The sequence below is a fragment of the Oncorhynchus nerka genome, linkage group LG8 (genome assembly GCF_034236695.1).
Source record: "Oncorhynchus nerka isolate Pitt River linkage group LG8, Oner_Uvic_2.0, whole genome shotgun sequence".
Classification (NCBI taxonomy): Eukaryota; Metazoa; Chordata; class Actinopteri; order Salmoniformes; family Salmonidae; genus Oncorhynchus; species Oncorhynchus nerka.
In genome coordinates this window covers 50,985,051-51,005,399 of record NC_088403.1, presented here as the reverse complement: position 1 = coordinate 51,005,399, position 20,349 = coordinate 50,985,051, and the positions used below count along the sequence as shown (strand labels likewise).

Sequence of the window (20,349 nt, the reverse complement as noted above, 5' to 3'; positions counted from 1 at the left end):
GGTGGAGATGGTTCTCCTTCTGTAAGGTTCTCCCATCTCTGCAACCCTCCACCAGTCAGGCCTTTTATGGTAGAGTGGCCGGACGGAAGCCACTCCTCAGTAAAAGGCACATGACAGCCCGCTTGGAGTTTGCCAAATGGAACCTAAATACTCTGACCATGAGAAACAAAATTCTCTGGTCTGATGAAACGAAGCTTGAACTCTTTAGCCTGAATGCCAAGCTTCACATCTGGAGGAAATCTGTCATCATCTCTATGGTGGAGCATGGTGGTGGCAGCATCAAGTTTGCGGACGACACAACAGTGGTAGGCTTGATTACCAACAACGACGAGACGGCCTACAGGGAGGAGGTGAGGGCCCTCGGAGTGTGGTGTCAGGAAAATAACCTCACACTCAACGTCAACAAAACTAAGGAGATGATTGTGGACTTCAGGAAACAGCAGAGGGAACACCCCCCTATCCACATCGATGGAACAGTAGTGGAGAGGGTAGTAAGTTTTAAGTTCCTCGGCGTACACATCACAGACAAACTGAATTGGTCCACCCACACAGACAGCATCGTGAAGAAGGCGCAGCAGCGCCTCTTCAACCTCAGGAGGCTGAATAAATTTGGCTTGTCGCCAAAAGCACTCACAAACTTCTACAGATGCACAATCGAGAGCATCCTGTGGGGCTGTATCACCGCCTGGTACGGCAACTGCTCTGCCCACAACCGTAAGGCTCTCTAGAGGGTAGTGAGGTCTGCACAACGCATCACCGGGGGCAAACTACCTGCCCTCCAGGACACCTACACCACCCGATGTCACAGGAAGGCCATAAAGATCATCAAGGACAGCAACCACCCGAGCCACTGCCTGTTCACCCCGCTATCATCCAGAAGGCGAGGTCAGTACAGGTGCATCAAAGCTGGGACCGAGAGACTGAAAAACAGCTTCTATCTCAAGGCCATCAGACTGTTAAACAGCCACCACTAACATTGAGTGGCTGCTGCCAACACACGGACTCAACTCCAGCCACTTTAATAATGGGAATATATGGGAAATGATGTAAAATATATCACTAGCCACTTTAAATAATGCTACCTATTATAATGTTTACATACCCTACATTATTCATCTCATATGTATACGTATATACTGTACTCTATATCATCTACTGCATCCTTAAGTAATACATGTATCACTAGCCACTTTAACTATGCCACTTTGTTTACATACTCATCTCATATGTATATACTGCACTCAATACCATCTACTGTATCTTGCCTATGCCGCTCTGTACCATCACTCATTCATATATCTTTATGTACATATTCTTTATCCCCTTACACTTGTGTCTATAAGGTAGTAGTTTTGGAATTGTTAGCTAGATTACTTGTTGGTTATTACTGCATTGTCGGAACTAGAAGCATTTCGCTACACTCGCACTAACATCTGCTAACCATGTGTATGTGACAAATAAAATTTGATTTGATTTGATCCTGTTGTGGGGATGTCTCTCAGCGGCAGGGACTGGGAGACTAGTCATGATCGAGGGAAAGATGAATGGAGCAAAGTACAGAGAGATCCTTGATGAAAACCTTCTCCAGAGCGCTCATGACCTCAGACTGTGGTGAAGGTTCACCTTCCAACAGGACAACGACCCTAAGCACACAGCCAAGACAACACAGGAGTGGCTTCGGGACAAGTCTCAATGTCCTTGAGTGGCCCAACCAGAGCTTGGACTTGAACCCGATCTAACATCTCTGAAGGGACCTAAAAATAGCTGTGCAGCAACGCTCCCCATCCAACCTGACAGAGCTTGAGAGGATCTGCAGAGAAGAATGGTTTTAACTCCCTAAATACACGTGTGTCAAGCTTGTAGCGTCATACCCAAGAAGACTCGAGGCTGTAATCCCCGCCATAGGTGCTTCAACAAAGTACTGAGTAAAAGGTCTGAATACTTATGTAATATTTAAGTTTTTTTGCAAATTAGCCAGACATTTCTACAAAAAAACTGTTTTTTTTGTTTTCTCATGGGGTATTTATTGTGTGTTGATTGAGGGGGGACAATTGTATACATTTTAGAAGGCTGTAACGTAACAAAATGTGGAAAAAGTCAAGGGGCCTGAATACTTTCCAAAAGCACTGTACATGGGTCTTTTTTTGCTTTAAGTGTCTCTCGCTCTGCTACTTTGAAAATAGTGCCTCAAGTATTCTAGATAGATAGGTGCATGATATTGAAATTGAACAAGCTTACCTGGCAGTGGCTTATCAAAGATTCTTCTTCCAGAAGATTCATGCAACAACTCTCGTGTATCACGTTAAACATCTTGCTATACTACCTCTTCATGGCCCTGTTTTCAACACATGTAATAGAAACTTCACTGGCAAATCAAATGTATGTGTGTCCTCTCTCTTCCATGGTGCTTCCAATCAGCCATCAATTATTTGAAAGTAGAAGTGTAATAAGATCCAGATCACTGAGAAGGAGAGAGGGATAGAGAGAGACTTCCATTAAGTACACATACTGGCTGTCTATCCCCCTTCCAGCCGATGATAAATGCCTACAGTACACATTGTCCAGTGTTGGCGCTGCAACACAGACACTTCTGTTAAGGGGTGTTTATGAAAATCCATAACTGTCACGGTCCCCCATGGTCACTCAGCCCAGCGTTTACGTTTCCTACTCATTTTTCATTCCCACTGTAAACACCAAACCCCTGGAGTCTCTCCACTGTTCGTCTGGCGAGAGGCAAAGCAGAAACGTCCGCACAGACAGACAGCAGGCTCTGGTCTCTTACCATTGGGCTGCCTGTGGTAAACAATTAGAATACTGCCAGAGGGCAAGCAGCTAGCCACTCGTTTACCCCCTTGCCACCTTCCCCTGTTAAGTGGGAGTGGCCACCTCCCTCAGCTCTGATTGAATAACAACACGATGATGCGGTTATTGTGTGGTACATATGGACGTTTTAGTCAGGCCTCTTTTCTCTCTTACTCCCTCTCCCTGTCTACTTCTCTTTCCCTCCATCTCTCTCTCTCCTCTCTCTCTATTCGTATTACTGGTTGGATGGTCATCATGAACACAACTAACATGCTCCCCCACCTACTCTTTGACGATCTTGATCGCCGTATCTCTCCGTCTCTCACATAACCTATAGCCATGTTATTGTCTCCCACCCCCAACGAGGGCCCTGTCAGCTCAGCTTCTTTACCTCCCAATATTTGACCTGTGACCTTTGCTCTAATGTCACCTTCTCTTTGCCTATCTATCGGTCTTTCTCGCTGTTTTATCTCAGTCTAATGGTTAAGATATTAGGTTGGCTATTGGGAGACCAGGTTCGATTCTCACCGGGCACACGTGTCCCACATAGTAGATATACCCACTGTACCCACTGTAAATGAGTAGGAAACGTAATATACCCATCAGTGTTTGCTGACGTTATTTTCTCTTTATGTACCCACAGCTTTCAGTCGAGCGCCCATTCCCATGGCTGTGGTGAGGAGGGAGCTGTCGTGTGAGAGCTACCCCATCGAGCTGCGCTGTCCGGGCACTGACGTCATCATGATCGAGAGTGCCAACTACGGCCGCACCGACGACAAGATCTGCGATGCAGACCCGGCACAGATGGAGAACACGCGCTGCTACCTGCCAGATGCCTACAAGATCATGTCCCAGAGGTGAGAATCTAGAACTGTACATCTATGTTTCTGCCGGTGAGAATCTAGAACTGTATATCTATGTATGGTCTCTACATTACTATGAATAGATTGTCTGTGCTTGGTAATGCTCAATGACACCGGCCCCAAATACTGCGGTTGCAATTTTGGCTACCTTTTATTGAGTCTTTGTCTGGAGTTCATAGACCAGAGTGGAGGGGATTTCATGAATGAACTTTGTCTGTTACGGGGGAAACAAGTCCCCATTGAAAATAATAAGCAATTCCCCTATGTTGATAATTGGTGTTCCATTTGTAATTCCTGAATTACGTTTAGTTGGATATTGATCTGATTGAGACTCTGAGGTGATTGCCACTTATATTACAGGTGCCTCTCGCTGTTATCGATTTCCGTTTTTCTCAAATGAGATGAAAGGTGCAACATATATAGTCCTGGAAGTGTATATTTGGGACATATACACTTTTGAATCCGGTGTATACGATACACTTGACATGTTTTATTACAAGGGGATTTCATGAGTAGGACGTGTTTGGGTATGAAGTTTTGTTTAGAGATTGGAATTACGATGATGTCTTCTGCAACGGACCACCTTTGAAGAAATCCAATATGAAACACTGTTTTGGTTTGCTGTCCGGCAGTGAATCGATCCTTGTGTTCTCAGTAGAATAGGTTAAGAATTCCAACGAGTCTAGAAAATTCTCAGATCGAACGCAATAAATCCCCGTCTTGGGTGTAAATTCATACCACCTATACATTTTTTTGCCTGTGATGGGGAAATCAATGTTCATTTGAAGTCATTTGAATACGTTAAATCTTATTTGTCTAAATAAATATGACCTCGGGGAGCTCCCCTGCCAGACCTAAGTGCGTTGTGTAGAGTTAAGGCTACGTTGTGGAGAAATCGGGAAACAGAGGCCGATTTATCAGTGCAGACAGAGTGTATACAGCACTTTGACAGTGATATAAGAGAATATACACATAATCTGATGATTTACATTCTGTAAATGTACACATCATACAGGCTTTGAGCATACATGCAGCTAATGTGCTCTATTTAACAAAAGTAAGCACGGTCATTGTTATTTTGGGGAATTTGCTATGACTATCATTATACACCGTGTTGGGTTACTAAGTACTCGGAATGGTTGTCTGTAAAACCATTTTCCATAGATACACAGCATGACTTGGTTCAAGCCCTCTTTAAAAGCTGCAGACATGCACCAGGATTTGTAGCTGTTGTCGCGCTCATGTTGTCGTGAATAAGTTACGAGCACTCCAACGAGATAAGGTTTATCTAAATTGCTTTTCAGTGTTGACACGTCCCCGTTTCCCAAACCCAGTGTTCCATGTGCTACCCTTTTGAGAATACTAATGACGTTCTGCACATTATCTAACTGCCTCTCCCCCTCCACTTTGTGTATGGCATGACAAAGGTGAGATACACACTAGTGTGAGAAGTATGGATCAAAAGGTAGGTCTTAACACCACTGTCAGATAATTGATCCGGCCCATAGCATCTCCCTCGTTCTCCCTCCTGCACCACCCACTCAGAAGAGTAATCCCTGCCGGAATGAATCGAACTGGAGATGAGGAAGAAACGGAACAACAACAAAAATGACAACCAGGGGAAAAAAAGAACAGCACCAGGGAACTGCACTTTTCTCTTTAGCATCATGTGAATAGGGATGCGCTAGGGGTCAGTTAGCACGTAGGAAAGTGCGACGGTCACGCGATGCCCCCGGCTGCGGGTACAGCTATTGCTAGGAACCCGGTAACTAAGCTCATTAGAAGACAAAAACAGGAATATAATCAAAACAAACAACTATTCAGAAAACTGTCGCTTCAAAGACGACAGAGGTCGACGCGAGATGAAAAATGGGCCCCCAAAACTGCTCGCTCTGCGTTTTTGTTTGGTGGATTTGTCTGATGTCGCTGACAGGATAATGTGACAAATACACACAGAAGAAGAATGGACTGTTCAGCACACCGATGCCGACTTTGACATGCTTCTGAGCATTTGTCATTTTTCTTTCTTTGAGCTTTTTCCTGATTACAATTGACTGCCTTTGATCAGATTATCTAAGTATTGCAGAACAGTAAGTACATTAAGCTTAGTGTTTAGACTAAGCTTAGATGTTATAACAAATAGAAAACAGCAGTGATTGTTTTCATGTCTATCTTTAGGGGTTTGAATGAAAAGTATGTTGGTTACTTTCATGTTGTTGGCTATTGGCTTCGTACATAATGTCCTCCAAACAGAATGGGCACTGGGACTGAGGCACACTTCTCTGATATTTGATATCCTACCCTGTAGAGACTACCCCTCCCCCTTGGTGGAATGTTCCTCCTTTGGGATTTTCTTACATTTTTTTGCCAGCCCATGAGCCACCTGTCTTTCCTGCTGGCATGGTCTGGGCGGGTATCACTCTGTCAGACTAAGCTACAGGCTAACATCCACCACGAGGAAATACCCATCCATATCACCAGGCCTGCTATCAGTCAGTACACATTTGGTCAGCGCAACTTCCTTTTCCTTCCCCTCCCCCTAACTATTCAAAAAGGGCCCCATTTGATATTCAGAAGAATGGAATGACCTCCCACCACACAAAGAAAAGCAGAAATGGTTGCTTATCAGCATACAGAGGCTCCTCCAGCTAGGTGTTTGGTTCCATTAGTCTTTTAAGCGAGTTCTAATATCTCCTGCCTGAGTGATAGCGAGCCGGTGAGTGCCGTAATGCATCTCAAAATGAAGGCTGTCTTCCCAACGTGCCCCCGACAGGATGAATGGCTCTGAGTCATTACTGATGCTCTCGCATGCAGCGGCCATTACGTGTCTGGAAAATCACAGCCACTCAAAGACGTGTCACCTGTGTGTGGCACCGGGTTACAACTGGAAGTTGGATAATGATATTGTAATTCAAACATATGCCACCAGGACTCATTTGGGCGTAATTGGCGGCAATTACCATACTTTAGCCCACCTACCCTTCCCAATGAATTTTAGTTGGCAACTAGCTCTGTATATTGAGTGTTTCGGGAGTTATCTACATGCGCTTTATTGTTTTGGAGCCTCTTGAAATCTCTCCTCAATAAACTCTGCAGTGAAGCTAGATTATTCCTCAGAAGTGCTTCCGCCCGTCCTCTACAACAACACGGTGCTATCATATCAATCGGGTTTGATCTCGCCGACGCACGTGCGACGCGCCGTACTTCAAAAAAGGAGCGACGGCGATATCGAACAACACCCTCCACCATTTTCTCATCAGCGGGCCCAGCCTGTCGTCTTTTGTGTTCCCCCTCTCTTTCCCTGAGGCGTCGTGGCCTTCACGGCTAGTAATTACCGGCAATATCAAAGTCGTATATCACCCGGCATCTCTGCAGACCTCTCCGGGTACCTTAAGGGAATGCCTGATAGGAAGAGAAAAGGGTCAAAAACGAGACTCCCCCCCCCCCCCCATTTCTATCCCTTTTTCTCTGAACTTTTCTCCCCATCTCTTTCTCTCTGTCTACGAGGCATTCGGTCTGCTGATTCTCTCGACACGTTCAAGTGTCTGGCCTTTCATCAGCTAAGTGCAGTGTTGTGTCTGCTCCCGGGTTGAGGCAAACACGGAACATTTGAAATAATTGCAGGCTAAAAACATGACATTTTGAAGGAAAATATGTTTTTGTAGCAAAAGTGATTCGTGTGTGCTGTGATTTTTACACGAGTTCCCAGTCATTTACCGGCAGGTTGAATGTCACGGGTATTGCATTGTATACCTCTTGGGATTGAAGCTACAGATCTTCAGTCAATAGTTAATTTTCTTTTACAAGTACAATATAATAGTTTTTCTTGCCTTCATTCACTTTGTCATACGCAGGCTAGAATGTATGAAACGGAACAAAACTAAACTTATTACTTCACATTCCTCAATGTAAAAGAAAACTATCAAAGATAAGAGAGCGAGAAGGGGGGAGAGAGAGAGCATATGAAGTAAAAATCCTACTCCCTCACCGTTGATCTTAACATCCGGTCGAGTTTCCGTCATTCTTGGTATTTGACCTGCTTCACAGGGTCTAAGGATTTGATAAGATATTTATTTAAAAGAGAGAATATTAGCTGAAGGTCCCTTTCAGTTCCAATGCCCTTCCTCATCCATATCCCTTGACTTAACTGTCGTATGCGTACATTTCACCGGCTGGATAGGCAGACACTCAGTGTATATTACAACACTGCAAATATCCAACCAGGTGGCAAGTAAATGTAAAAATAAAAAAATATAAAAAAATCCAGCATTCATTTGTTTTGACATTCCTGTTTTTCAAGTCACATGTTGATGCACATTTTGCATTGGTTCCTTGATCTATGATTTTTGCGTTGTTTCAGCCAATGCTTATAATGGAATACATGTCACGTGACTGTACAATTTACTCTTAATACATGTTTGGGGGTTATTCATAGTCTGTGGTTACCATCAGTGGTAGAATCCATTAAATGCTAGTCATATTTTGAGGAGAGAAAGAACACCCCACTAAAGCACAAACCAAGCGGAATGTCCTTAACACAGAGTGTTTAGCGTCCCTAGTTGCCCCCAACAACCAGCTAGAGAGTTCAGCCGGGCACAAAATGATTCTACATCCAACTGACTTCTATCCCATTACGTATTCATCCCCCCGCGTATTACCACTTCTGATACTTCTCATCTTTTTCTCATAAAAGTTTGGCCGTTTTGAGTTTTGGTGGTATGGAATAGATGAGGAAGCATGGTGTAACAGGAGTTCGCCGAGCTGAAACGGGATACTGTCTCGTCTAAGATCAATTGGCTGTCTCTGAGGGAAAGTCACCTTATTAAAAAAAGGCTTTTGGCGTTTTGCAACACCCTAACTCATGTTTTTAAAGGGAGGTGTCCCAGTTCATGCGTTGCAATGCACTGTCTGGTTGGTAGTAGATAATTAGTATGTTCGCATTTTAAATAGATTATGACCCATGGATACAACAGCATATGTGATTTTGGTTGATATACAGTATTTAGTTTGGCTTGGTGTTGGACTTCCCATATAAATCAAATCTTGAGAGTCAATTATTCGGCTAAGATGTGCTAATGCATGAATTTAATCTCTGAATAAAGAATATCTTAGATGTGGTTCCCGCACACACACCCGCAGGGTTATTTTCAGAAAGAAATCACCAGCCTCCAGTTTGCGGAGTTTGTCCATGTTTTCTATTGAGGACATTGTGTGCTGTATGAGGTCTGTATAAGACCAACAGCAATATTTGTATTAAGTTTATAAGGCCTCTGCCGAACCTGTCCTTACTCATACATGTCTTGCAGTGCCGACAAACTATTAATCAAACTATTCCCCTCGGAACCATGGTTGTGTTGATCACCTGTCAATTATAGGTTCCATCAACCACCGCATGAGATGATGGCGCGTTGTGAATACCAAAACAAATGTGAGATAATGAAATTGAGCCAAGGGAGGTTTTCTGTGACTACAACCAGTAATAAGTAAAAGGGTCATGCTAGCGAGAACAGCTCTGACAGAAAAAGTCCTATCCCCTTTGGAATACAAAGAACATGCAAGCAATAAAATGAATTCCAAAGTCTGATGATTACTTAAGGAATATAAGCCCAATTTCCATCTGTGCATGTTTTTGATGTGCTGCCTTCTCACAGGAAAAAGGAAAACAATATTTGTTTTCCTTTTTCTTCCCCTATGGATGAAGTCACCCGACATTCATTATCCCCTCTCGTCTTTCATCCCCGCCTGCCTCCATTCTCTCCATCCGGCTTGATAAGAACCTGCTGCATTTCCATTTGGCCAATTGGGTACAGTAAATTCAGCCTGGCAGTCTAACCTTCCAGCCAACGGGCAAGGCCAGGTCATAGACCAGACGAGACTTAATGGTGATTAAGAAAATAAGGGCCTAAGCTGGCAGTGGAAAATGTTTTTTTTTTTTTTTTTTTTCCTATGCAGAGCAGATTGATAACTCTCAAAGGATAGAGGGAGAAAAAGAAAGAGGATTGAATCCAGCAGCCGGGCGGTTTGAGAATCCCTGTGTCGGATGCCATTTGCAGTTGTTTTCCAAATGCCCTCTGGGTTTCCTTATGCCCCCCACAAGTTGAAGTTTTAAAAAAATATATGAATTTAAGAGGTTTTAACTTTTCAACTGTTACCTGTTCTCCTCACGAAACCCCGGCATAGCTCAGGCCTTACGTGGTAGAATGTCAGATGAATAGCCTTGCACGGTGCGGTCACTGGCTAAACATGTGTCGTAATGGAATGAAAGTAAATGGTCGGGAGGAGGAGAGCTCAGTCCATTTGTCAGCTGTGGGATTGGGTTTCACTTGGATGCCCCAGAACAGTAAAGAAAGAGCTAATTCAGATTGGGGTTAGTTGGTCAAATGGCACCCTGGAAGCAGACTCCGCTACCACCGGATGTTTTTCTCCTTCGCTCAGAAATCCCTCTGTTGTTTTTCCCTTCCGTCTTCCCTCTTGTTCTGTTCATCTCTTAATTGTCAGGCAGGAGTAGACACCTATTTGATGTCTACTACAGCGCGCCGCTTCCAACTCAAAGCAAAAGTGCCGAAGGGGGCAATTTCTCTATCGTCTTATGTAGGAGTGGGCGGCCGACTTCGCTTGACCTTTGGGTAACATTACGTTGATCCATCCTCGCCTCGGAGATAAAACATCATCGTGCTTTTCTGATTGATGTCTTGTCTCTACATCATTACCAGTCCTTTTACATTCTCTGTTACTCCCTTGCCTGCACCCTGCCCCCAAAAATAACTTTCCCCTGATGTAAATTCCTTCACTAATCACTTGCGCTGAGGGCTATTTAATTGAAATTGATGAGCGAGCGGTGGAATGGTAGAATTCACCTGAAAAACTATGCCCCTATGAATCAGGCTCCAGGTGTCAGACCAGGCTCCACATTTCATTACACCACAACCGGGTGATTTTTAAACCAGTCTAAATTAGCTGGGTAATGAAAGCCTCTCCTTGTTTGTACCATATTTTACCACTCCTTACACATCATCTATATAGAACTAGGTAGACATGGGGGAGGGAGGTGGTTTGGAGGGAGGTTAGAGGGGTTAGAGGGGCTGAACTAGTTCATTTTCTTGGGAATTACCTCACCCATAGCGGAGCGCACTTAGCCGTACTTTAGTCCTGAAAAGAAAACAGCCGTTGTCGGAGAAAGAAAAGGAGGACATCTCCAGAGTATCGAGTTTCTGGAGTGTCCATTAGTTCCAAATAAACAAGACATCATTTTCATCTGTGAGGAAGTCAATAGTTATGCTCAAATGAGCTTTGAAAATGGTGTAGTTTCTGATTATTTAGCTTGTCCACCCCTCTCTCACTGCTAGCCCAAGTGGTGCAGTGATATTGAATCATTCATGAGAACGGGAGCCCATCTTGGAGTTTGTTTGTCAGAATTGAAGTCAGATTTCTCTCTGTTGTGCCAGTGCTAGCCCTTCTAGTTGTGGAGTCGATGGTGCTCTTTCTGCTTTTCTCCCAGTGTCTTTACAGCTGTGGATTTACTACATTTGTCACGGAGCGCAGTAAGTATGTGGGTTGTTTGAATATGTCAGCTGGCTTGGCCAGGCGGCACTGTGTACTCAGACGATGGGGAGAGAGTGTGGGCTAATCTTGTAGGGGCCGAGCCCCAACGAGGCGCCCTGGTCCTCAAACGGTGACTCAAGTTGTTCAACTGTGATGGCTTCTAGTCGTTGCTCAATTCTGACATTATAGTCTCCCACTCCATACTATGGATATTCTCTCTCTCTCTCGCTCTCTCAAACTTGCACACACACCCCTCCCTCCGTGGGCCGAAACTGGACATGAATGGGTGGCCGCGGGCCAAATCCTATGGGTACGGCACTCAGGGGAAGGAAAATAGTTGCTGCCGGCGTTGCCACCTGCTTCCACAGTCGAGGCGCAGAGGCCCCTTCTCTCCCTGTTTTCCTTTCTCAGGCAAAAAGCGAGTCCCTAGGGACCCGTTTCTACCAGGCATCCCTCGCTCACCTCTAGTCACCTCACCTGCTCCGTCTGTTTCTTTCTGGTAGCCCGTCCTGTCATCCATGCATAATTGTCTCGTGTTTCAAGAACAGGGTTTTTCCCCAAGTAACGCTTTCAAGACAAATGTGTGTAGGGGTCCTCTGGTGGCTTTTACAGTATGGGATTCATTTAAAAGTCTCTGAGGCTGTCTAACTAGTTTCAAATGGGTTTGATTATTATTACATGGGGTGACGTTTCAGTTGTTTTGGCAACTGTCACAAAACTTCTGTGCTGATGGTTTCTGCTCCTCAATCTATAGGCTTAATATGGAAGTCTATGAAAGGGGATGCATGGGATGTCAACTATTAATCTTTAATCTGGAAAACTGATGACACAATCCTTATGATCAATGTTTCATACCACAGTTGCATAATTCACTTTGATCGAGCGCAGATGTGGCATTGAATATTCTATCAGTTCGTACCCCACAACCCTAAACGTATAGAAAGCTGTTCTAAAATATATTCAGAATGATGATAATACTGTATCATGTGTGATTCAAGTGCTGGGAGCTTTTGGAATGACTATTGTAGCTGGAAACAACTGATTTTTAATGGAATATCTTCATAGGCGTACAGAGGCCCATTATCAGCAACCATCACTCTTGTGTTCCAATGGCACGTTGTGTTAGCTAATCCAAGTTTATCTTTAGAAAACTCTTTTGCGATTATGTTAGCGCAGCTGAAAACTGTAGTGCTGATTTAAATAATCAATAAAACTGGCCTTCTTGAGACTTTATGAAGGCCTTGGGTAACATTAGAATACTTTATTTATTTTTTCAAATAACACTGTGTGTGTGTGTGTGTGTGTGTGTGTGTGTGTATATATGCAGTTGAAGTCGGAAGTTTACATACACCTTAGCCAAATACATTTAAACTCAGTTTTTCACAATTACTGACATTTAAATCTAGTAAAAATTCCCTGTCTTAGGTCTGTTAGGATCCCCACTTTATTTTAAGAATGTGAAATGTCAGAGTAATAGTAGAGAGAATGATTTAATTCAGCTTTTATTTCTTTCATCACATTCCCAGTGGGTCTGAAGTTTACATACACTTAATTAGTATTTGGTAGCATTGTCTTGAAATTGTTTAACTTTGGTCAAACGTTTCGGGTAGCCTTCCACAAGCTTCCCACAATAAGTTGGGTGAATTATGGCCCATTCCTCCTGACAGAGCTGGTGTAACTGAGTGAGGTTTGTAGGCCTCCTTGCTCTCACACGCTTTTTCAGTTCTGCCCACACATTTTCTATAGGATTGAGCTCAGGGTTTTGTGATGGCCACTCCAATACCTTGACTTTGTTGTCCTTAATTAAGCCATTTTGCCACAACTTTGGAAGTATGCTTGGGGTCATTGTCCATTTGGAAGAACCATTTGCGACAAAGCTTTAACTTCTTGACTGATGTCTTGAGATTAGAGGTCGACCGATTAGGATTTTTCAACGCCGATATCCCTGTTCTCTCCTCTCTGCACAGACCATACAAACGCTCCACACCGCGTGGCCGCGGCCACCCTAATCTGGTGGTCCCAGCGCGCACGACCCACGTGGAGTTCCAGGACTCCAGTAGCCTCTGGAACTGCCGATCTGCGGCCAACAAGGCAGAGTTCATCTCAGCCTATGCCTCCCTCCAGTCCCTCGACTTCTTGGCACTGACGGAAACATGGATCACCACAGACAACACTGCTACTCCTACTCCTCTCTCTTCGTCTGCCCACGTGTTCTCGCACACCCCGAGAGCTTCTGGTCAGCGGGGTGGTGGCACCGGGATCCTCATCTCTCCCAAGTGGTCATTCTCTCTTTCTCCCCTTACCCATCTGTCTATCGCCTCCTTTGAATTCCATGCTGTCACAGTTACCAGCCCTTTCAAGCTTAACATCCTTATCATTTATCGCCCTCCAGGTTCCCTCGGAGAGTTCATCAATGAGCTTGATGCCTTGATAAGCTCCTTTCCTGAGGACGGCTCACCTCTCACAGTTCTGGGCGACTTTAACCTCCCCACGTCTACCTTTGACTCATTCCTCTCTGCCTCCTTCTTTCCACTCCTCTCCTCTTTTGACCTCACCCTCTCACCTTCCCCCCTACTCACAAGGCAGGAAATACGCTCGACCTCATCTTTACTAGATGCTGTTCTTCCACTAACCTCATTGCAACTCCCCTCCAAGTCTCCGACCACTACCTTGTATCCTTTTCCCTCTCGCTCTCATCCAACACTTCCCACACTGCCCCTACTCGGATGGTATCGCGCCGTCCCAACCTTCGCTCTCTCTCCCCCGCTACTCTCTCCTCTTCCATCCTATCATCTCTTCCCTCTGCTCAAACCTTCTCCAACCTATCTCCTGATTCTGCCTCCTCAACCCTCCTCTCCTCCCTTTCTGCATCCTTTGACTCTCTATGTCCCCTATCCTCCAGGCCGGCTCGGTCCTCCCCTCCCGCTCCGTGGCTCGACGACTCATTGCGAGCTCACAGAACAGGGCTCCGTGCAGCCGAGCGGAAATGGAGGAAAACTCGCCTCCCTGCGGACCTGACATCCTTTCACTCCCTCCTCTCTACATTTTCCTCTTCTCTCTCTGCTGCTAAAGCCACTTTCTACCACTCTAAATTCCAAGCATCTGCCTCTAACCCTAGGAAGCTCTTTGCAACCTTCTCCTCCCTCCTGAATCCTCCCCCCCCCTCCCTCTCTGCAGATGACTTCGTCAACCATTTTGAAAAGAAGGTCGACGACATCCGATCCTCGTTTGCTAAGTCAAACGACACCGCTGGTTCTGCTCACACTGCCCTACCCTGTGCTCTGACCTCTTTCTCCCTCTCTCTCCAGATGAAATCTCGCGTCTTGTGACGGCCGGCCGCCAACAACCTGCCCGCTTGACCCTATCCCCTCCTCTCTTCTCCAGACCATTTCCGGAGACCTTCTCCCTTACCTCACCTCGCTCATCAACTCATCCCTGACCGCTGGCTACGTCCCTTCCGTCTTCAAGAGAGCGAAAGTTGCACCCCTTCTGAAAAAACCTACACTCGATCCCTCCGATGTCAACAACTACAGACCAGTATCCCTTCTTTCTTTTCTCTCCCAAAACTCTTGAACGTGCCGTCCTTGGCCAGCTCTCCCGCTATCTCTCTCAGAATGACCTTCTTGATCCAAATCAGTCAGGTTTCAAGACTAGTCATTCAACTGAGACTGCTCTTCTCTGTATCACGGAGGCGCTCCGCACTGCTAAAGCTAACTCTCTCTCCTCTGCTCTCATCCTTCTAGACCTATCGGCTGCCTTCGATACTGTGAACCATCAGATCCTCCTCTCCACCCTCTCCGAGTTGGGCATCTCCGGCGCGGCCCACGCTTGGATTGCGTCCTACCTGACAGGTCGCTCCTACCAGGTGGCGTGGCGAGAATCCGTCTCCACACCACGTGCTCTCACCACTGGTGTCCCCCAGGGCTCTGTTCTAGGCCCTCTCCTATTCTCGCTATACACCAAGTCACTTGGCTCTGTCATAACCTCACATGGTCTCTCCTATCATTGCTATGCAGACGACACACAATTAATCTTCTCCTTTCCCCTTCTGATGACCAGGTGGCGAATCGCATCTCTGCATGTCTGGCAGACATATCAGTGTGGATGACGGATCACCACCTCAAGCTGAACCTCGGCAAGACGGAGCTGCTCTTCCTCCCGGGGAAGGACTGCCCGTTCCATGATCTCGCCATCACGGTCGACAACTCCATTGTGTCCTCCTCCCAGAGCGCTAAGAACCTTGGCGTGATCCTGGACAACACCCTGTCGTTCTCAACTAACATCAAGGCGGTGGCCCGTTCCTGTAGGTTCATGCTCTACAACATCCGCAGAGTACGACCCTGCCTCACACAGGAAGCGGCGCAGGTCCTAATCCAGGCACTCGTCATCTCCCGTCTGGATTACTGCAACTCGCTGTTGGCTGGGCTCCCTGCCTGTGCCATTAAACCCCTACAACTCATCCAGAACGCCGCAGCCCGTCTGGTGTTCAACCTTCCCAAGTTCTCTCACGTCACCCCGCTCCTCTGCTCTCTCCACTGGCTTCCAGTTGAAGCTCGCATCCGCTACAAGACCATGGTGCTTGCCTACGGAGCTGTGAGGGGAACGGCAACTCAGTACCTCCAGGCTCTGATCAGGCCCTACACCCAAACAAGGGCACTGCGTTCATCCACCTCTGGCCTGCTCGCCTCCCTACCACTGAGGAAGTACAGTTCCCGCTCAGCCCAGTCAAAACTGTTCGCTGCTCTGGCCCCCCAATGGTGGAACAAACTCCCTCACGACGCCAGGACAGCGGAGTCAATCACCACCTTCCGGAGACACCTGAAACCCCACCTCTTTAAGGAATACGTAGGATAGGATAAAGTAATCCCTCTCACCCCCCCCCCTTAAAAGATTTAGATGCACTACTGTTCCACTGGATGTCATAAGGTGAATGCACCAATTTGTAAGTCGCTCTGGATAAGAGCGTCTGCTAAATGACTTAAATGTAAATGTAAAATACCGATTATTGGAGGACCAAAAAGCCAATACCGATTAATCGGCCAATTTTTTTTCTTTCTTTGTAATAATGACAATTACAACAATACTGAATTAACACTTATTTTAACTTAATATAAAACATAAATAAAATCAATTTAGCCTCAAATAAATAATGAAACATGTTCAATTTGGTTTAAATAATGCAAAAACAAAGTGTTGGAGATTAAAGTAATATGTGCCACGTCAAAATGTGTGCCATGTAAAAAAGCTAACGTTTAAGTTCCTTGCTCAGAACATGAGAACATATGAAAGTTGGTGGTTCCTTTTAACATGAGACTTCAATATTCCAAGGTAAGAGGTTTTAGGTTTTGTAGTTAATATAGTATTTATAGGACTATTTCTATCTATACCATTTGTATTTCATATACCTTTGACTATTGGATGTTCTTATAGGCACTATAGTATTGCCAGTGTAACAGTATAGCTTCCGTCCCCCTCCTCGCCCCTACCTGGGCTGGACCTAGGAACACATCGACAACAGCCACACTCGAAGCGTCGTTACCCATCGCTCCACAAAAGCCGCGGCCCTTGCAGCGCAAGGGGAATAACTACTCCAAATCTAAAAGCGAGTGACGTTTGAAACAGTATTAGCGCACACCCAGCTAACTAGCTAGCCATTTCACATTGGTTACACCAGCCATTAGGCTGATAGGCTTGAAGTCATAAACAGCGCTGTGCTTGCGAAGAGCTGCTGGCAAAACGCACAAAAATGCTGTTTGAATGAATGCTTACAGGCCTGCTGGTGCCTACCATCGCTCAGTCAGACTGCTCTATCAAATCATAGACTTAATTCTAACATTATAACACACAGAAATATGTCTCCAAAAAGTATGATCTTTGTCTCCAAAAAGTATGATCTTTGTCCCCATGTGCTGTTGCAAACCGTAGTCTGACTTTTTTTATGGTGGTTTTGGAGCAGTGGCTTCTTCCTTGCTGAGCGGCCTTTCAGGTTATGTCGATATATTCGACATACTCCAAACTTCTTCCATTTAAGAATGATGGAGGCCTCTCTGTTCTTGTGGACCTTCAATGCTGCAGACATTTTTTTGGTACCCTTCCCCAGATCTGTGCCTCGACATATTCCCGTCTTGGAGCTCTACAGACAATTCCTTCGACCTCATGGCTTGTTTTTTGCTCTGAAATGCACTGCCAACTGTGGGACCACATATAGGCAGGTGTGTGCCTTTCCAAATCATGTCCAATCAACTAAATTTACCGCAGGTGGACCCCAATCAAGGTGTAGAAGCATTGCAAGGATGGATGGAAACAGGATGCACCTGAGCTCAATTTCAAGTCTCATAGCAAAGGGTCTTACAGTATGTGAATAAGATATTTCTGTTAAATTTTTTATACATTTGCAAAAAGTTAATCTATTTCCGCGTTGTGTGTATATTTGCTGAGGAGATTGTTAGGGATGCACGGTATATCGGTGAGCATATTGGAATCTGACAATATTAGCTAAAAAATGCAAGCATTGGCCCGTTGTCTAGTTTATGCCGATGTGCAAAACCGATGTCAAAGCTGACGTGCATACGAAATATAACGTAAGTAGATGACGTAATGATGCCATGAAAAATACTCCGCTATGCAGAAAAATACAAAGCGCACACTTCCAACAACTAAACAAGTTCAAGTTGAGCATTCATTTGAAAGACTAAGAACATTTCAGCGAGACAACTGAAAGGCAAAATCCATTAACGCCAAGACAATGGAATTCATTATGCTACTTGCTATGGGCGTCACGCCTGACATTTGGACCAGCGCCATTCAAACAACTGACTCGAAATAAGATAATCAACTGCATCTGCAGCAGACTTGGTACCCTCTGTCATTGCATTGAAACGCCTGCTCAACGAAACTGCCGTCACAGACCGTGGGGTTAAAACTTACAAAAGTACTCGGCTGTGAACAAGCGATTCAGTGGTATTCTCTCTGAGCCTCTTTACGGTGTCGCCACCATGCTCAATGCTAGGTACGAGGACCGCTACTTCGATGCAGACAAGAAACAGGGTTTACGTGAAATGTTACATACACAGCTGGACAAGATGTAAACAGACACAGTGACAGTGCGCACAGAGGAAGAGAGGCCACGGACGGACAGACAGCTGAAATTTCACTGCTTGACATGTATGATGAAATCCTGGTTGAGAATGAAACGACTAAACAATGAAACAGCACAGCAAGTAAGTGAAAGAAATACGTTTTGATGATATTTTACTGGTAATGGGGACATGCGTAAATGCCAACAAAATAACTTTTTGGTGTGTGTGTGTGTGTGTGTGTGTGTGTGTAACCTTTAACTAGGCAAGTCAGTTAAGGACAAATTCTTATTTACAATGATGGCCTACCCCGGCCAAACCCGGACGACGCCGGGCCAATTGTGCTTAGCCCTATGGGACTCCCAATCACAGTGATACAGCCTGGATTAGAATCAGGGACTGTAGTGACGCCCCTGGCACTGAGGTGCAGTGCCTTAGACCACTGCCTCAGTGTGTGTGTGTGTGTGTTAACTATTTAACTGTACTAGAATGCTTAAAAGGCTGCTAAAATTGAAAATATTTGTTATCGATATCAGTTTTTTTTGGGCACGGAAAATATTGGATATCGTTATCGGCCAAAAATGTCACATCGGTGCATCCCTATAAGTTTTATTTCATTTAATCCATTTTATAAAAAGTCTGTAACATAACAAAATGTGAAGTCCTGGTGTCTGAGTACTTTCCTAAGGCACTGTTTGGTTGTATTGGATAATAGTCTAAGGTTATCTCTTTGTCCTCGTCTTGTCATTCTTCAGCACTGTTATGTATTACAATGGCTGTGCAGGTGCCTTATTTTGCGCAGTGAGGGAGTTACCGTCTCACTTTTTTCATGGTGCCGGCCATACTTGTTTTCTTTGCAAGCAACCAATGACAGTGAAGTGAAGAAATTGTCCATGGTGACATTTCTCCCCTTGCCAATGTAAGGTTTCACAAGCATCATCACTACATTCGGACACGCCCGATATGGATATTTTCCCAGATATTGAAAACCCTTCAGCATGTACAATTACGCACGCTCTCACTGTGTAGCATACTCCAAGTAGACCAGCGTACCCTGATAAGACTGCTTTTATTCGGTGGACTGATAATAGGGTACATAACATTTGATGGTTTATATTAGAATGGATCAATACAATAGAATGGCCCGCCCTGTTCTTCATTCACAATTATTGATCACATAATTATGCATCTTTCACTTCACTCACTCATCAACTCACCCATTCTCCCCCTTTCTCCCCATCATACTTTACCTCATTTATTTAATCTGTTATATGTGTGAAATTAGTTTCGGCATAGTTTCGAGGCAATTATCAGGGTGATTATCAACTGGGCAAGGCACATTCCACTGTCGAGAGAAGGATTGGAGAGGCCTTCCTGTCGGGAGAAGGAGGGGCAACAGGAAAACCGTAAATAAAATGCCATTCCCTCCTAAATCTCCTAGAACTCCAGTTCTGTTTGTGAAATTAAGATTCTAACACCGACTATGCGTTATATAGACTTATTTAGGAAAAGTCAAGTGGGGCATGACTTTAAAAAATTATAACAATCATGAGGAGTCAAAATGACTGCTTTAGCGATTCTAGTGTTAATAATTCTAATATATCAAGCTGGCCACAACATTTAGTTATGAATTCCATACTGTAACTAGATCACCTGGCGCGTGCTGCACCACAGTGAGTGACTCACAAGGCTCCGGTCTCTCGTCGTTGTGTGCTTGTAAACAAACACCACGTGACTGGGGACTACCGGTAAAGCTTCATAATGAAAAATGGTGACAGGTGAAATGAAGAATGAGATCTTCATCTCCTAATGTATTGCACAAGTTGACTGCGGGTGTGTTATAAATTAAATATTCAAATGTATATATATAAAATGTAAAAAAAAACAACTTCAAAGATGATTTCCAAATACCTCGGTATACGGTATACCACCCAAGCTTATGCTAGTGTTATTAATTTTGCAGGCGCTCAACCCTGACGTGTGTTTATCAAAAAGCTAACATCTCTCGCTAATAGATGCTTTTCCTCCTCCTCCTTTCCTCACCCAAACACAAATTCAGTGACGTG

At 44.8% G+C, this 20,349-nt stretch overlaps 1 protein-coding gene across 1 annotated transcript in view; it reads left to right on the top strand.

Annotated features, from left to right (window-relative positions):
* Window positions 1-20,349, top strand: part of LOC115133545 (adhesion G protein-coupled receptor L3-like) — a 267,932-nt gene that overhangs the window by 50,632 nt on the left and 196,951 nt on the right. Inside the window, 1 exon segment of the mRNA XM_065021894.1 lies at window positions 3,446-3,659. Coding sequence (XP_064877966.1) covers window positions 3,446-3,659 — 214 coding nt within the window.